Below are 14,424 nucleotides of genomic sequence, written 5' to 3'. Positions count from 1 at the left end.
CTATCCTACAAGAAGTAACAGATGATACTTCTGTTCCTAAAAGTACTATCCTACAAGAAGTAACAGATGATACTTCTGTTCCTAAAAGTACTATCCTACAAGAAGTAACAGATGATACTTCAGTTCCTAAAAGTACTATCCTACAAGAAGTAACAGATGATACTTCAGTTCCTAAAAGTACTATCCTACAAGAAGTAACAGATGATACTTCTGTTCCTAAAAGTACTATCCTACAAGAAGTAACAGATGATACTTCAGTTCCTAAAAGTACTATCCTACAAGAAGTAACAGATGATACTTCAGTTCCTAAAAGTACTATCCTACAAGAAGTAACAGATGATACTTCTGTTCCTAAAAGTACTATCCTACAAGAAGTAACAGATGATACTTCTGTTCCTAAAAGTACTATCCTACAAGAAGTAACAGATGATACTTCAGTTCCTAAAAGTACTATCCTACAAGAAGTAATACCAAATGTCACCAATGATACAATTGGTCTTTTTTACATTTGTAAACTTAACGTGATCTTGCAATATTGTACAGGGAAACCAACGATTTCAACTTAAGTATGGCCTCAGTTTGTGTGATGAAAATTGTAAAGTATGTGTGTCTTTTAGATCAAGTTTTGGGACAGGCAAGTAATATAATATTGTTCGTTTTGTGTCACTCGCCTGTTTTGTGAAACTCCACATCTTCTTTAAGATAATTTTTAATTTGTTTGTTAACTTACCTGAAGCTCAGGATTCTTTTTGCAGAAAAGACATCTTTCTGATAAGCTTCCTTCATCTGTTGAAAAAATACGTTTATGATAGTTTTCATAGTCGTGGCCTCCAATCTGTATTTCAGGATCCGACAGTATGAGTTTACAGAAGTAAATCTCACGTTCGACATTCCCAAAGTCCTGGCACTGAGCAACTGTGCTGTGCGAGTTCTGATCACAAAGTTTGACCACCTCTCCATGACCAGCAAAGCCGCAATACCTCGCAGGAAGAAAAAGGAAGAAGGTGAGACAGACAATATTGTTCTAGAAGTGTGCCCTTTGTCAAGGAGAAAAGTGATTGTTTTAGATAGAGAGAAGTGATTGTTTTAGATAGAGAGAAGTGATTGTTTTAGATAGAGAGAAGTGATTGTTTTAGATAGAGAGAAGTGATTGTTTTAGATAGAGAGAAGTGATTGTTTTAGACAGAGAGAAGTGATTGTTTTAGATAGAGAGAAGTGATTGTTTTAGACAGAGAGAAGTGATTGTTTTAGACAGAGAGAAGTGATTGTTTTAGATAGAGAGAAGTGATTGTTTTAGATAGAGAGAAGTGATTGTTTTAGATAGAGAGAAGTGATTGTTTTAGACAGAGAGAAGTGATTGTTTTAGATAGAGAGAAGTGATTGTTTTAGATAGAGAGAAGTGATTGTTTTAGATAGAGAGAAGTGATTGTTTTAGACAGGTGGATGTTTTGGACAGTGTCGTTTAGTAAAGAAACAACACAAGGGGGAAGTGGTCATTTGTACAGGTGGTTGTCTTGTACAGGTGATTGTCTTGTACAGGTGGCTGTCTTGTACAGGTGGTTGTCTTGGACAGGTGGTTGTCTTGTACAGGTGATTGTCTTGTACAGGTGGTTGTCTTGGGCAGGTGGTTGTCTTGTACAGGTGGTTGTCTTGTACAGGTGGTTGTCTTGGACAGGTGGTTGTCTTGTACAGGTGATTGTCTTGGGCAGGTGGTTGTCTTGTACAGGTGATTGTCTTGGACAGGTGGTTGTCTTGGGCAGATGGTTGTCTTGGACAGGTTGTCATTAGAATAGGTTTGACTGCAGTTGGTGGAATTTACAGTTTGTTTTTAAGATTAACTTTCAGGCTGATGAGATAGGGCATGATAGGATGGGAGATGAAATGAGGTGAGATGAGATAGGACATGATAGGATGGGAGATGAAGTGAGGTGAGATGAGATGGGACATGATAGGATGGGAGATGAAGTGAGGTGAGATGGGACATGATAGGATGGGAGATGAAGTGAGGTGAAGTGAGATGGGACATGATAGGATGGGAGGAGGGGTGAGGTGAGATGAGATGGGGCATGATAGGATGGGAGATGAAGTGAGGTGAGATGAGATGGGACATGATAAGATGGGAGATGAAGTGAGGTGAGGTGAGATAAGGTGCAATGGGAAGGGGGAAAGGGAGGGATGATGTACTTTCTCTCTCTCTGTACATTCTCTCTATCTGTACTTTCTCTCTATCTTTACTCTATCTGTACATTCTCTCTATCTGTACTTTCTCTCTATCTTTACTCTATCTGTACATTCTCTCTATCTGTACTTTCTCTCTATCTGTTCTTTCTCTCTATCTGTACTTTCTCTCTATCTTTACAGTGCTACCAGTCCCTGAGGAAACTGAGGAAGAGGAAAAGAAGGACGGAGAAGGAGAAGAAAAGGAAGGTGAAGAAATGAAAGAAGGAGAAGAGAATGAGGAAGAGGAAGAGAAAGAGGAGACAGAACTGGTAAGACTGAGGTCAATATATTAGATCGCTTTTAAGCACAAAGGGTCTATCCTGAAAAATGCTGTTTTGAGAACATTGAAGGTAAAGTTTTTGCCCCTTGTTCAGTTTCTTTAAGACAAGGAGAGTTTTCTCTATAAACAAACAGATATACACACCAAAGAAACAAAACAGTGCCCACTTTTGCTGTATGTCAAGATTTCTGGAAACCCCCGAAATCTGGGTTAGCCCGCCTGTCCTTAAAAGCGACCAATTTTGGTTGGTGGATTTCTCTGGAGCTTGAGATTTGTAAAGTTGACTTTGATCATATTCACCTTGTCCACTGAGCTGAGCCTTTATGCCAGCCTTGGGGAGCTTGGTGAAATCTTTCTCTACGAAACCTTTATGTAGTGGCTGAGTGCTCCTGAGTTGTCTGCTTCTTTTTCTACTATTTTTTGCGTTTGGTGCAGTTTTCCTGAACTTTGACAAGGAAAGAAGAAAACAAAATAAATATGTGTTGAGATGTGGTGCTACCATAGAATGGTTGGAATAAGTTGGAAAACAAAAAAAGACAAACAAAGAAGTGTGTCAGATTCTACACACAAGACAGACCCTGAGGTGTGTCAGATTCTACACACAAGACAGACCCTGAGGTGTGTCAGATTCTACACACAAGACAGAGCTTGCTGAGCAAAATAAAATGTAGAAAAATACAATACTATGGCCATTTAAAAAGACACGAGACCATTGTGAAAGAGGTGCTTGAAGGAAAGATGTGGGCAGGAGAGCCAGAGGAAGGCAAAGAATAACATGGATGGACAACATAGAACATGGACTGGCCTGGATATGGCAGAATGTGGAACGGCAGCTCGCGATCGTGAAGGATGGAGGGTCATTGCACGTCATCATCTGAGTCAGAGATGACGCCTCCAGGTATCCAGGTATCCAGGTATCCAGATACAGTTGACAAATTATATCTGCTCGGTGTCTGTGGTGTAATAGTTAGGCTGTTTGCTGTCTCATGCAGAGGCCATGAGTTTGATTCCAAGTGGCAGAATTTTTTATTGAGTATTTCCGTCTGTCTGCGTGGATGGTGAGTCACACTCAATCCAGGCCGACCGTGACAGGTGAGGTTGAAGGGAAGAAAAGAACAGAGAAGAACAGATGAGATGAGATGAGATAACTTTGGTTTGATGTGTGCCCCTGAGATAGATCAATCTTTCTTGTCCAGAAGCTGGAACGTTTGTTTAGCGTGTCCCCCCCCCCATCTTTCATGCTGGTAAAAGAAAGATTTGAATAAATTCTTGTCTAGCCACCTCTCTTAAGTACAGTGGGATGGAATTCCTCACTAAGGAACCAGCTGTTGAAAAAAGCCTTACCTTTATTTTACCCCACTTCACCCTGCGTTGTCGCAGCAGTACACCTGGCACAGTGCGAAGTTGGCTGATGCCTTTTGTTAATGGACTGTACATTTCAAGATGGAATCTATTCTACTCATGTAAAAAACTGGCTTGTATTGGAATCTATTCTACTCCTGTAGAAAACTGACTTGTTTAGGAATCTATTCTACTCCTGTAGAAAACTGACTTGTATAGGAATCTATTCTACTCCTGTAGAAAACTTGTACTGGAACAAATTCTACTCCTGTATTGGAATCTGTCCCCAGGATCTGATGGCAGCCCTCAGAGGATCGTCAGGAGAGGAAGAGGAGCCGAAGGAGGAGGAGGAGGAGGAGGAGGTTCATGAAGAAGATTTTGAAGACCCGCCCACCCCAGGTATGTTGTCAGAGAACTTTGAACAACAAGAGGTCTTACTGCAAAGTGGCTTTCTAGTATAGACTTTCAGCGTTGTGTGTTGCACTCTATGTTGTGCCTTTCTAAGTATAGACTTTCAGCGTTGTGTGTTGCTCTCTCTGTTCTGCCTTTCTAAGTATAGACTTTCAGCGTTGTGTGTTGCACTCTATGTTCTGCCTTTTGAACGTCATGATGATCCTACAAAACTACCTCTATTTCACCGCCAAAGTAGACTTGTGAAAGTGTTACTGATCTGAAAGTCATACTGTTTTTTAAATCATTTGTTGACTGGTGTATGAGCAGAGTTTCTCAAGGCTAGGGGATAGAGTTTTGTTAGCTTAGTGTGAAGGCACAGTTGGTAAATCCTGCTCCTTGACTGTGGATCAATCTTTTTTGTTTATGTCTGTGTTGCTTTTGCCTCATTGTTGGTAAGTTTTATCTTGTCCATTTGCTTTTCTCTGACTCAGACACAGATCTGACTTGGTTTTGTTTTCTGAGGCATCGTGGTAAAATCAGGCTCTCGTCTATATAATTACATTTAATTTTGATAAACCTGCATTTTTCCACTAGTTTTGCCTGCAGATTTTATTGAATTTTTAGTTTTTGGCTCAACATCAACACCTTTCATGGCCATTTAAAAACATATCTCTTTGCGGATTTTACTGAAAAATGTTGATTAAAGGCCCACAAAGTGGACATTTTCAGTTTTCAAGGACTCTTAAGCTTTGGAACTCCTCAAACTTTGGTAGCCATTTTCTTGCTAATTTTTAAGATAAGATAATACTTTATTATCCCAGAGGGAAATTTTTCTTGGCTGTACAGGACCGTAAAAACACGTGCAGGTATACATAAACATTTTAATTATCTATTACTCTCATTAAAATTCAATATGAAAAGAGAAGTAAAGCTGACAAAATGTACACATCATATCAGATGCATCATTCAACCACATGCAGGAATTTAATTACAAGACTTTGGAGTTATATAGACACATACTCGAAAGAGCAATACACACTGATGTTTATTCTGACAATAGCCTCACGCTAGATGGTAAAAAACTTCTTTTATATCCTTCTTTGTTTGCTTTTAGAGGTACATATCTGCCGCTGCGTGATCTGACAATTTGCAAGGAAAGGGAGTGTGATGGGTCATTTACATCTATAACCAAGTGACCCCACCTCCTTTAAATATCTTGACTTCTATTCAAGATAGATGGGTATTTCTAAACCGAAAGCTAGACAAATAGACAGGATTTAAGATGATACTAATTACTCTGTATGCCCCAAAATTGACAAGCGCCTGATTGCACCGTGTCCGTCGGGACACATAGGCCGACTATTTTGTAAGTGATGTTCTTCTCCTTACTAACATAAAAAAACTCAAAGTTCTTCTCCTGTGATCTGATTGGTTCAACTGCCGATGTCCCCAGAGCCCACGGAGTGGGAAGACTTTGACGAGGAAGACGACATCGTAGACCTGCGCGCCAACGACGTGCTGGGCGGCGTGTTCCACGTGGACCTGCTACACATGCCGCCCCAGCCCAAAACAGCCAGCTCCTGGACCATCACACAATGTCAGCTCTACTTGTAGCTTGTCTCAACTCTGTACCTTTCCTTGTAGCTTGTCTCAACTCTGTACCTTTCCTTGTTGCTTGTCTCAACTCTGTACCTTTCCTTTCCTTGTTGCTTGTCTCAACTCTGTACCTTTCCTTGTAGCTTGTCTCAACTCTGTACCTTTCCTTGTAGCTTGTCTCAACTCTGTACCTTTCCTTGTTGCTTGTCTCAACTCTGTACCTTTCCTTTCCTTGTTGCTTGTCTCAACTCTGTACCTTTCCTTGTAGCTTGTCTCAACTCTGTACCTTTCCTTTACTTGTTGCTTGTCTCAACTCTGTACCTTTCCTTGTTGCTTGTCTCAACTCTGTACCTTTCCTTGTAGCTTGTCTCAACTCTGTACCTTTCCTTGTAGCTTGTCTCAACTCTGTACCTTTCCTTGTAGCTTGTCTCAACTCTGTACCTTTCCTTGTTGCTTGTCTCAACTCTGTACCTTTCCTTGTAGCTTGTCTCAACTCTGTACCTTTCCTTGTAGCTTGTCTCAACTCTGTACCTTTCCTTGTAGCTTGTCTCAACTCTGTACCTTTCCTTGTTGCTTGTCTCAACTCTGTACCTTTTCTTTACTTGTACTTTATCACACTCTGTTGCTGTTAACTCTTTACCACTTTGCCATCACATCTCGTAGATCAGCGATATTTACCACCCAGTTTCTTTGGATTTTCCCCAAAATGCCTTTGCCTTTGATGGCAAGAGTTTTACTGTAGGAGCCTTGTGATGGCAAAGTGTTCATCCCTCAGTTTTTCCACGGTTTCCCGGAGTTGTTTCTACAGTCACCTAAACCTGGCACACGATGTCTCATTGTAACCCCAAAAGCTTGCCTCCAACTTCTAAATGGCGGAAACAAAAGCTTAGTCATTACTAAAAAACTTGGTTCGGGAATAGTTCTGAAAAACAAGCAGAAACTAGCGATAGGGAACAGGGTTATTACCACTGGACACTCGATCCCAGCGTCTGATGGGGTTTAAAGAGTTAAACATCAGCGTCTGATGGGGTTTAAAGAGCTAAACATCGAGGTGAGATGCAGTTTTCTATGGTAGGCCAGCTCTGCATCTCTTTCAGTTGGGATATTAAAATTTCTCAGGGTTTTCTTGACTCGCTCAATCTACCTCTTGTGTGGGCTTCCTCTTCCTCTACAGCCTGAGAACTTGGTGTTGTAGGCTCTTGAGGCTTTCCCTTTCAATTTTAACTGTATTCATTTTTTAAAAATTCCTGTTTAAATATTTTTTTTCTCTGTGTTGTTATTTTCGAATAAATCTAAATAAATCTAAATTGTGTTAATGAGGTCGTTGAAAATTTGCCATCACAGCAACAGGAAATTCAATATTTTCAGAATTTGTTGTCATAATATTACATTATCTGAATTTGTTTTCAGAATTTGTCTTCATAATTTGTTTCCTTAAATTGTTTCCCTAATTGTGTCCATAATTTGTTTCCACATTTTGTCGGTGACCTGATTTGCCATTCTCCTCCCACGACTGTATCCCTCTCAGTGGTGGACCCCCCAGAGATCACCAAACTGTCCTACGTTCCCGACCCCCCCGTGGTGGCGGAGGAGAAGAACGGCAAAGACAAGGAGGCCAAGGAGAAGAAGGAGGAGAAGCCTCCCATCACCATCAGTATGATGTGAGTGCTACGTCTGTTTGTCCGGCTACACCGCCAAGGCACTACTTTTTTATATATACATGTGTGTTTGTAGGAATTTTTCTATTGATAAAGTACATTATATACGTTCTAAGTTTTCACCTCTCCAGTGATTTTAACTCTCAGTTTTACCCATTCAGTAATGGCCTTGTGTTATTGTACCAGTCAGTTTTACCCGTTCAGTAATGGCCTTGTGTTATTGTACCAGTCAGTTTACCCGTTCAGTAATGGCCTTGTGTTATTGTACCAGTCAGTTTACCCGTTCAGTAATGGCCTTGTGTTATTGTACCAGTCAGTTTACCCGTTCAGTAATGGCCTTGTGTTATTGTACCAGTCAGTTTACCCGTTCAGTAATGGCCTTGTGTTATTGTACCAGTCAGTTTACCCGTTCAGTAATGGCCTTGTGTTATTGTACCAGTCAGTTAACCCGTTCAGTAATGGCCTTGTGTTATTGTACCAGTCAGTTTACCCGTTCAGTAATGGCCTTGTGTTATTGTACCAGTCAGTTAACCCGTTCAGTAATGGCCTTGTGTTATTGTACCAGTCAGTTTACCCGTTCAGTAATGGCCTTGTTTGTGTTATTGTACCAGTCAGTTTACCCGTTCAGTAATGGCCTTGTGTTATTGTACCAGTCAGTTTACCCGTTCAGTAATGGCCTTGTTTGTGTTATTGTACCAGTCAGTTTAGCCGTTCAGTAAAAGCAGCAAATCCTAGAACCAGTCCAACAGTTTAAATATTTTCTTGGATATATGATAGCATCTGACGTCAAATGTTCCACAGAAATAAAAAGGAGAATTGCAATGGCTAAGGTTTGTTTCCATAAAATGAGCCCAATCCTGAAAAATAGAAACATCTCAAGGAACACCGAAATGAAAGTCCTGAAATGCTATGTTTGGTCAACCCTTCTATATGGCTGTGAATGCTGGACAATCACTAAAGACAGTGAAAATAAAATAGAAGCAACAGAAATGTGGTTTCTTAGGAGACTGCTAAAAGTATCGTAGAAAGAAAAGAAATCAAATGAAGTAGTGCTTGATGAAGCCCACGTGGGACGCTCAATGTTAAAAACAATCAGGAAACGACAAATGCAGTTTTTGGGACACCTGAATAGACACAAAGGTCTTGAACATCTAGCTCTCACTGGCAAAATTGAAGGCATCCGAGCAAAGGAATGAATGGTGAACCATGATCGCTGATGTCTGTCGCAGATCTGGCACTGGATAGTGATGATGATGATGATGAATAGCCTTGTATTATTGCTCTCTTCAGTTTTACCGCTTCTGTAATGGCCTTTGGTCAGTTTACCAGTACAGTAATGAGCTTGTATGACTGTACTCCTCAGTTTTACCGATACAGTAGTGAGCTTGTATGACTGCACTCCTCAGTTTTACCGATACAGTAATGACCTTGATTTATTGCTCTCTTCAGTTTTACCGATACAGTAATGACCTTGTATGACTGCACTCTTCAGTTTTACCGATACAGTAATGACCTTGTATGACTGCACTCTTCAGTTTTACCGATACAGTAATGACCTTGTATGACTGCACTCCTCAGTTTTACCGATACAGTAATGAGCTTGTATGACTGCACTCCTCAGTTTTACCGATACAGTAATGAGCTTGTATGAATGCACTCCTCAGTTTTACCGATACAGTAATGAGCTTGTGTGAATGCACTCCTCAGTTTTACCGATACAGTAATGAGCTTGTGTTATTGCACTCCACAGTTTGCCAAAAGACGTTCTGTTCCTGGAGGAGCCTCAGGTGGCCCTGTGGGACTACAGCAGGAAGTTCTGGAGCACAAAGGACACCTCAGACGTCAACTACAACGAAGGTTGGTCCAAGCTCGCTCCTACTTGGTATCCACGTTTTCTGTTTGTCTCACGTCAAAAGTAGCCAACTTTGAATATCTTTAGAATCTATAGATAGCGAAAGATCAAGTCAGTTTGTTAGTGTGTGAGAGGTTAATCATCTGCTTGCCCTGTATGCTTCCCAAGAAACTGAAAATGTCTGTAAGTGTTTTATGGCCTGCTGGGGTGATAATGTGATTGTAAAGTACACTAAGCTTACCGTCGATGGGGACGTGGGCTGAACAAATGTTATTTATTATAATGTGCTGTCTGCAGAGGTCTTCTCATCGATAGCCTTCTAGAACATCTGTATCTCTTTGTCTCACGATTGGTACAAGTCTATCCTTCAAGACAAGCTGTTTGTAGTGGTGTTCTCATCAGCAGCATTATAATAAACTGCCCTATTCTCATCAGTAGCATGATATAAACAAGATATAAACTGCCCTATTCTTTCTTCTGACAGATGCAAGAAGTCTGTCGTTCAAGATAAACTATTTGTACCGGTGTTTGCATCTGTAGCCTGATATAAACTGCCCTATTTGTTTATCCGACAGATGCCAGAAGTCTGTCGTTCAAGATGAACAGTTTCGGCACCATGGCCCTGTTACAGGACACCCACATCAACATGCCCTTCCAGTCGTGGGAGATACGCCCACACAAGCTCAACAGTGCCGTGCTCTCAATCATTGCCGCAATCGTGGAGATTGAGATTGAGATCAAGGTAAGGAACAGCTTAATACAGTCAGGCACGGAGAGCTCAAACGACACATTTGAACGACACATCCGTAACTTTTGAGTTAACCGATAACGGAACATTAAAGAGATATCAGTCGGAGAATGGAACATTGTGTGCTGACAAAAATGAGTTGCTTCTTCACTCTTGGCCCACAGACATATTCTGGTGTCCTCTCTCTCCTCCATCTTCTCTGCGTCTGCTACCCTCGATGAACGCCTCTGATCTCCTGCACTTATACAACCTGTCTGTGTTGCAAATGTCGTCAAACTCTCACTAAACAAAACAAAAACAAATCTAATACATGTTTTGCGATGTGTGTGCTACCCTCGATGAACGCCTCTGATCTCCCGCACTTATACGACCTGTTTGTTTAGCAAATGCCGTCAAACTCTCCCTAAATAAAAGAAAAACCAAACAACAATAAACCCCAATCTAATCCATGTTTTACGTGATGTGTGTGCAGGACGCGCTGTGTTGTCTGACGCAGCCCCACGACAAACCCGAGCTGGAGGACATCCGCAACAAGTGGGTCCCTCCGGAGGAGCTCATCATGGTGGGTACTCTCTTATCTGGTTTGTGTCATGGTGGTAGTGACTGGGTACTCTCTTATCTGGTTTGTGTCATGCTAAGGACTGGGTACTCTCTTATCTGGTTTGTCTCATCGTGGTAGGGACTGGGTACTCTCTTATCTGGTTTGTCTCATCGTGGTAGGGACTGGGTACTCTCTTATCTGGTTTGTGTCATGGTAGGGACTGGGTACTCTCTTATCTGGTTTGTGTCATCGTGGTAGGGACTGGGTACTCTCTTATCTGGTTTGTCTCATCATGGTAGGGACTGGGTACTCTCTTATCTGGTTTGTCTCATCATGGTAGGGACTGGGTACTCTCTTATCTGGTTTGTCTCATCATGGTAGGGACTGGGTACTCTCTTATCTGGTTTGTCTCATCGTGGTAGGGACTGGGTACTCTCTTATCTGGTTTGTGTCATGGTAGGGACTGGGTACTCTCTTATCTGGTTTGTGTCATGGTAGGGACTGGGTACTCTCTTATCTGGTTTGTGTCATCGTGGTAGGGACTGGGTACTCTCTTATCTGGTTTGTGTCATCGTGGTAGGGACTGGGTATTCTAGAGCTGTCAAAAGTTCATCAACAGAAAAATATGTTTTTCCCCCCAGCCAACTTTTAAAGTTTTTCAAATCAACTTTCCGTAATTGGACCCTTTTTTTTCTGGTAAAACTGAACTGTGGATTTCCGTGTAGGCCTAACTGTCAGTAACTGGTTCCTGAATGTCCAACATGATATTTTAAAACTGATCTCACTTCTCAGGTCTGTCTTTGTTTGACTTCTTATTTACGCAGATTTGTACAAGTTTACGAAGAGAGTGGTATTTTAGGGCATGTCTCGACCTCTGTGCTTTCTTGTCCTATCTCCAGTTTTAATTACAGGGAAAACAGTACATAACAAAGAGTGAACTTAAGAAGAAGTCACATTTTCACTGTTAATTTTAAAAAATCAATTACACTTATATAGATCCCAGAAGGGTAGTTTGGTTTACAATGGCAGACATACATGCGTTATACATACATACTTACGTAAATACATAATTATAAATACATACATACATAAATACATGCACAAATACAAACATAAATCTTTAATGCACAATATTACACCAGTACAGAACAGTTTACAACCCTGCCACTGTCGGTCGCCACTGTGCAGCCCCCTGTAATTTGAGCTAGGGTTGTCGTGTCTTGCTCAAGGACACACTCCAGTGACCTCCCATCTGATCCCTGTGTCACCAACACTTGCTTGACATTGCTTGAGTCAAAACTCACTACTCACTTAGCCACTGGAGCCCCTGAAAAATGGAGATAGGACAAGAAAGCACTGAGGTGGCACTGTGTTTCTTTAGTATGAGTACTGGTGGTGTTATGTTTGCGTTGTTGTCTATGTTCCGTCAGATGATGAAGAAAGTAATTGTGCTGTTATGTTGTGTTTCGTCCATGTTTCCATCAGATGATGAAGAAAGTAATTGTGCTGTTATGTTGTGTTTCGTCCATGTTTCCATCAGATGATGAAGAAAGTAATTGTGCTGTTATGTTGTGTTTCGTCCATGTTTCCATCAGATGATGAAGAAAGTAATGGTGGTGTTATGTTGTGTTTCGTCCATGTTTCCGTCAGATGATGAAGGAAGTAATGGTGGAGTTATGTTGTGTTTCGTCCATGTTTCTGTCAGATGATGAAGAAAGCGGGCGTGAACGTGTTCCCCAGCGAGGACTCATCCAAGTACGTCAGCATTCAGAGCAAAGTGAGTCATGGTTGTCGTTTGTGTTTACCTTCTCCGAGTGGGCTGGGTGGTATGTGGAGAATGTTTTGCTTCAGCCATTAATTCTGTCGTTAGGATATATATATATATATATGAACAATCATTTCACTTTATTCTCCTAATTATATGGTTATAAAGCGGTCAAAAATTCATATTGCAACTTATCCTCAAATATCTTTTTAACGGGAGAATCAATGTCACCCACACTTTGCACATCAGTTTGTATCAGTTTGTCTTAACTTAACCACATTTTCCAGAACATTTGAGGCTAGATTAAAAATCTTTTCTTCAGAAATGTATATAAAATACTAGAAACCTCCTTAAATATATATATAAAATACTAGAAACCTCCTTCTTAAATATATATAAAATACTAGAAACCTCCTTCTTAAATATATATAAAATACTAGAAACCTCCTTCTTAAATATATATAAAAAACTAGAAACCTCCTTCTTAAATATATATAAAATACTAGAAACCTCCTTCATAAATGTATATAAAATACTAGAAACCTCCTTCATAAATATATAGGCCTATAAAATACTAGAAACCTCCTTGACGCGGAAAATTGTCAGCCAGCTGTTCTGCCATACAAAGCCTCACATTTTGATTTTTTTCCTTTTAATTGCACTTTGTTGGTCTGTGGTAGTGGCTGCATAATGTGCTCCAGAAATGTTTGGTCAGATTCTACATTCTAGAGGTTGAATAAGGCCAGGAAAGATACAGGAAGTAAGTTCAGTTGTTGAACGAGGGAAACGGTTTAGTCTCTCTCCTTTAAAAAAATATTTAAAAATTTCTCTCAAGGCTGAGAACATTTGGACAGCTTGCAGACTATATATGTGGAGTGTGTGTGTGTGTGTGGGGGGGGGGGGTTGAGTGGGGTGAGAGGGGTGGGGGCTGAGGACGGAAGTGGGAGGGGGAAATGTCATCGGTTTGATGTTCCCAAATTTCTTGTAGCACTTGTATCCAAACTGTTGATGTAATGACATCCTCTGACTTTGTCCAGACAACAGGAGCGCTGATGCAGAAGGTGGATCCGAGTTCTGAGTTCCCTCCTGTCTCTGTTTGTTCACTTTGCCTTGACAACCCCCACCCTCCCCCTCCCCCCCATTTCCCAACAATTCCTGTTCTGTGTGTAAAAACATTTTCATCAACATTTTGCTTTGTTTTTTATTTTTTTCCTGTTTATTTCATTCTCCTGTGCTGGGTTTCATCCCATTACAATTGGAAATCTTGCAGAAGTTAAATTACCTCCCTTTCCTACCCACAATTGGTCGCTTTTAAGCATAAGGGAGCTATCCTGAAAAATATTGTTTTGAGAAAATCAAAGATAAAGTTTTTGTCCCTTGTTCAGTTTCTTGAAAAGACAAGGAGAGTTTTCTCTAAAACCAAACAAATATACACACCAATGAAACCAAACTTCTCCTATAGGTAGGGCAATGCTCACTTTTGGTGTAGGTCAAGATTTCTGGAAACCCCCGAAATCTGGGTTAGCCGGCTTGTCCTTAAAAGTGACCAATTGACATTCCAATAATTGAGAAACAGTTTTGCCGGGACAGGTTTCTGATCCCTTTTGAGTTTTACCGCAAAAAAACCTAATTAAAAAAACCCTGGAATTCACGATTTTTTTCACTGGGGCGGCTTCTGTAGCTCACAATGGAGGCTAATTGCCACAAGAATGACTCCAAGAGACAGGTGGAAACATCAAGAGTTATCCCTCTTTTTTTAAGCTTCTGGAGTAAGGAAAGTCAGATAGATAGCTCATTGCGCTCATATGACCTTATACTATACTATACTATACTATACTATACTATACTATACTATACTATACTATACTATACTATACTATACTATACTATACTATACTATACTATACTAGATAGCTCATTAGGTTTTTCCTTTGTCAGCATTTCCTCCACGCCATCCGAACTTTATTCCACAGAACATTGCTTGGAGATTCTTAAAGTACTATTATCTTTATTCCTTCTAAAGCAGTACT

General features: G+C 40.6%; 1 protein-coding gene across 1 annotated transcript in view; it reads left to right on the top strand.

Moving 5' to 3' along the window:
- The window catches only part of LOC101860760 (axonemal 84 kDa protein), a gene marked incomplete at its 5' end in the record, with an annotated part of 35,176 nt that overhangs the window by 7,620 nt on the left and 13,132 nt on the right, over window positions 1–14,424 (top strand). The window contains 9 exon segments of the mRNA XM_013086348.2: window positions 847–1,004; window positions 2,362–2,454; window positions 4,124–4,240; window positions 5,688–5,831; window positions 7,359–7,491; window positions 9,239–9,345; window positions 9,916–10,082; window positions 10,561–10,650; window positions 12,335–12,406. Of these exon segments, the coding sequence (XP_012941802.1) occupies window positions 847–1,004; window positions 2,362–2,454; window positions 4,124–4,240; window positions 5,688–5,831; window positions 7,359–7,491; window positions 9,239–9,345; window positions 9,916–10,082; window positions 10,561–10,650; window positions 12,335–12,406 (1,081 nt within the window).

This window comes from Aplysia californica, unplaced genomic scaffold (genome assembly GCF_000002075.1).
Source record: "Aplysia californica isolate F4 #8 unplaced genomic scaffold, AplCal3.0 scaffold00457, whole genome shotgun sequence".
In the NCBI taxonomy this organism is placed as follows: Eukaryota; Metazoa; Mollusca; class Gastropoda; order Aplysiida; family Aplysiidae; genus Aplysia; species Aplysia californica.
This window is presented reverse-complemented; position numbering and strand designations above follow the sequence as displayed.